The 4,048-nt window shown below is 42.1% G+C and overlaps 1 protein-coding gene across 1 annotated transcript; it reads left to right on the top strand.

Annotated features, from left to right (window-relative positions):
* Positions 1-489: 489 nt before the first annotated feature.
* LOC139400705 (oocyte zinc finger protein XlCOF6-like) lies at positions 490-2,657 on the top strand. The gene is made up of 3 exons (XM_071145393.1): positions 490-982; positions 1,129-1,772; positions 1,857-2,657. Exons 1-3 carry the CDS (start codon positions 490-492, stop codon positions 2,454-2,456), a joined length of 1,737 nt encoding a protein of 578 aa, XP_071001494.1. The 3' UTR covers positions 2,457-2,657.
* Positions 2,658-4,048: the final 1,391 nt, after the last annotated feature.

Below are 4,048 nucleotides of genomic sequence, written 5' to 3' on the forward strand. Positions count from 1 at the left end.
AGGCATAGCCGTGGGAAGTAGGGGTGTTGCATCACTTCCTGAAAAATCGAAATAAATCTAAATAAAACCTTTAATTACTATTATTTCTCCCCGATATGAAATATAAGGTCCGTATACTTCCAAAACCATACCGCAAGCGATGTGTGTTAATGTTCAGACCGAGCGTCGGGGCTCTTAATCTCCCTCCTACAGAAGATACCTTCGTCCATTGACTCTTCTGTGTAATGTACTGGAACAGAGATTCATGATTAAGGGCTGGTCAGCAAGCTAAAGATAACCCAAATAATAACTCCACATTGCTGACGTTAGCTGTCGTTGCCATCGCCATAGCAACGTGAGCTAGCTAGTTCCATTTTAATAGCAGGAATTCCTAGTGCATGGAATATTGAGCATGGTCTATTCCTTTATTTGCTAAGCTGTATATTCCAGTATTTTGTGAAACTCACCTTTCACATGTGCTTCCTCTTTTGGATCCATCTCTAGCCTTCAATGTCTGTACCCAAGTCCACAGAGTCCCCAGGTTCTGGCTGTGGTGTTCCAGCCCAGAGAACCTCACAGCAGGGTCCAGAGATGGTGTCAGTGAAGCTGGAGGACTGCAGTCAACCACTGGAGCTCAATGTGATTGTAAAAGAGGAATGGGAGGAGAGAGGAATCAAGGAGGAGAGAGAAGTAAAAGAGGTTGATCAGAGAGCAGTCAAAGAGGTGAAGGAGAGAGAAGTCAAAAAGGAAGTAGAGATGGCAGTCAAAGAAGAAGAGCAGGGGGAGCAAACAGTCAAAGAAGAAGAGCAGGGGGAGCAAACAGTCAAAGAAGAAGAGCAGGGGGAGCAAACAGTCAAAGAAGAAGAAGAGCAGGGGGAGCAAACAGTCAAAGAAGAAGAAGAGCAGGGGGAGCAAACAGTCAAAGAAGAAGATGAGAACAGGAATGTGTCTGCTCCAGATCTAGAGGAAGAAGAGGAGGAAGTACATAGTATCCCTGACCCAGGTAAGTTCAGGTGTGGAGTACGGAGAGAGGTTGTTGCCTTGGCGGCCACAGGGGATTCCAGGACTATTGTAGTGCTTCTGCTTGTATCAAAATACTTTTAAAGCCCCTTTCAATGTTCCCTTACTGATTCTAACATATTCTCACAGGAGAGAGCTCCCATCCAGGCTCAGACAGCGATCCCAGTACCACAGCATCAGGAAACCATAAACAACACAGACAGAGGAACTCAAGACAGAAACATCACCACTGCATGGACTGCTTCACTGGTTTCTATGAACCAGAGGAGTTGAAAAGGCACACTTGTAGGCCCCACCCCTGTTCAGATTGCAGAGGCAGTTTTATTTGTCCAACTCACCTCATACCACACCAACAAACTCTCAAAATAAAGAAAATGTACCCGTGCGCTCATTGTGAGAAGAGTTTTCAGACCCCAAGCAGCTTGAAGACGCACCAGCTTAATCACAAGGGAAAGAAGTCGTACCACTGCTTTCAGTGTGGGAAGAGGTTCTGTCGTGTAGACACCTTAAAGGCTCACAAGAGAATACACACAGGAGAGAAGCCTTTTCACTGTTCTCAGTGTGGGAAGAGCTTCAGTGATATAGGAAATCGAAATAAACACCAGAGAATACACACAGGAGAGAAGACTTACCACTGCTCTGAGTGCGGGAAAAGTTTCAATCAGTTATCACATTTAAAACCACACCAGCTAACTCACACAAGTGAGAAGCCTTTTCACTGCTCTCAGTGTGGGAAGGGTTTCAGTCTGTCATCATATCTGAAGAAGCACCAGGTAATGCACACAGAAGAGAAACCATACAGCTGCGATCATTGTGGGAAGAGTTTTAAATTGGAAGGAATCCTTAAGCGTCATCAGAGAATACACAGTGGAGAGAAGACTTACCACTGCTCAGAGTGCGGGAAGTGTTTCAGTGTGTCATCATATCTGAAGAGACACCAGCTAACTCACACAGGATTAAAGTCACACCACACAGGAATAAAGTCACAACACTGCTCCCACTGTGGGAAGAGCTTCAGTAAGAAAGCTGACCTAAAGAAACATCAGAGAACACACACAGGGGAGAAGCCTTTCCACTGCTCCCAATGTGGGAAGAGCTTTAATGAGAAAGGCAATCTAAAGCAACACCAGAGAAAACACTCAGGAGAGAAGCCTTGCCACTGCTCCCAATGTGGAAAAAGCTTCAGTTGGGTAATAGACCTAAAGAAACATCAGAAAGTACACAAAGAGGAGAGGCCTTTCCACTGCTCCCAATGTGGGAAGAGCTTCAATGAGAAAGGAAATCTAAAGCAACACCAGAGAAGACACTCAGGAGAGAAACCGTACAGCTGTGATCAGTGTGGGAATTGTTTTAAATGGAAACAAAGCCTGAAGGAACATCAGAAGGCAAAGCACAGTGCAGTGCCAGACCACGGCCTTATAATTGTGTTGCCAAGCTGGGCATCTACATCTAATTAATATTTACATTAACCAGGTTTCCATCTAACCTTTTTGTGTGAGTAAACTTGGCTGTAAGCTTTTCAAATGCCGACAAAACAAAATATGCTTGACAAGGTGGGGATCTTTTTGTGTCTGTAAAATGTATTATGCGAGAAATGTTGGTGGAAATGCTCTTATGTGTTAATATTGATATAGTAATCATCATATCAGCAATCATCATATGGGGCGGCAGGTAGCCTAGTGGTTAGAGCGTTGGGCCAGTAACCGGCGTTGGGCCAGTAACCAGTGTTGGGCCAGTAACCAGTGTTGGGCCAGTAACCGGTTTTTATTTGGCTACATTAAAACGTAAGCAAAAAACTAGATTTTGTTTGCACTGAATTTATATCTGCCACGAGTCCGTTTGGTGGAAACACACAACTGGTGGGAAAATGTGCCTATTATCTTTATGCTGATTTTAGAATATTTGCGTGAAAATCTGTCGCCAATTGGATGGAAACCAGGCTCGTGTTGCACATTTGTTATGCTAAATAGATGTAATATTTGCCATCTGTATTCTAGTATGTTGAATTATGCAAAAGAGCAAGATTTCTGACAACGTAAGACACCACTGATCGAGTCGAGTCACAAGTCATGAAAATCGTGAATTGATTACGAGTCAAGTCTAAGTACTGGACTCAAGTACTACAACACTGACAGCCACTCCTCTATTGGGAATGTTTTATTCTTGAAAATGTATGTCATTTCTCTAGTGTTGGTCTGGTCCAGAAACTAACTTCAACTAGACCCCCATTGTAGATCTGAAGAAACTGATAAACATCTGGTATTTTTCTTATTAAAAACAAACCCATTTTATTTATTTTAGCTAAAACAAAATGTGATTTTTTGCTCATGTTTTAATGTACCCAAATAAAAACCTAAAGTTCAATATGTTTCCATCACACTTTCAAATCTACTGATGGTTTTGTTATAAAAAACTGTAGCGTTAAATTGGCACGTGCGCTCTAGCCAACAGCTCACAGATACAGCTACACTTCCAAACCCTTTAAATTAGTCAGGTTTGCCTTTAATAGGTTTAAATGTCACATTCAGCTTTGTGTAATCTTTTTCTGTGTCATTATGTTTGTGTTTATTTGTGATTCAATGTCAGCGTTCTGAGACACACCATGATGTAAAAACGGAATATTACCGTACTGTTCATGCTGCTTAGTGCTAAATGTGGGCATCGTTCAGGATACCTGATTGTATTATCACTACCTAACCTAACTGAAGAGATTGCAATAGGTGTAGTAGCTCCGTTCAACCACAAGATGTAACTATCGACCCTTAATAAAAAACAGCTTGAGTAAAAAGTTGCTTTGTTTCGTCAGTGGTGCAGTGGTGCCTGGAGAAGTGGGTGCACTTTAATTTTGCCCAAATTTTTCCAAACGGCTAGACTTAAAATGTAAAATGATAAATCCCATATTGGTCTTTCACAGTCAGGCCAACCCAAACTGTACTGTGGAGGAGGCCTACTATTGAAATCAATAAATGGAGTTAGAAATTCACAGGTTTCAAACTTTCCCCATTTTTATTTTTCAGGTCACACATTTTTTCTCTCAAAAAAATGACAA

The sequence above is a fragment of the Oncorhynchus clarkii genome, unplaced genomic scaffold (genome assembly GCF_045791955.1).
Source record: "Oncorhynchus clarkii lewisi isolate Uvic-CL-2024 unplaced genomic scaffold, UVic_Ocla_1.0 unplaced_contig_1329_pilon_pilon, whole genome shotgun sequence".
NCBI classification, from domain to species: domain Eukaryota; kingdom Metazoa; phylum Chordata; class Actinopteri; order Salmoniformes; family Salmonidae; genus Oncorhynchus; species Oncorhynchus clarkii.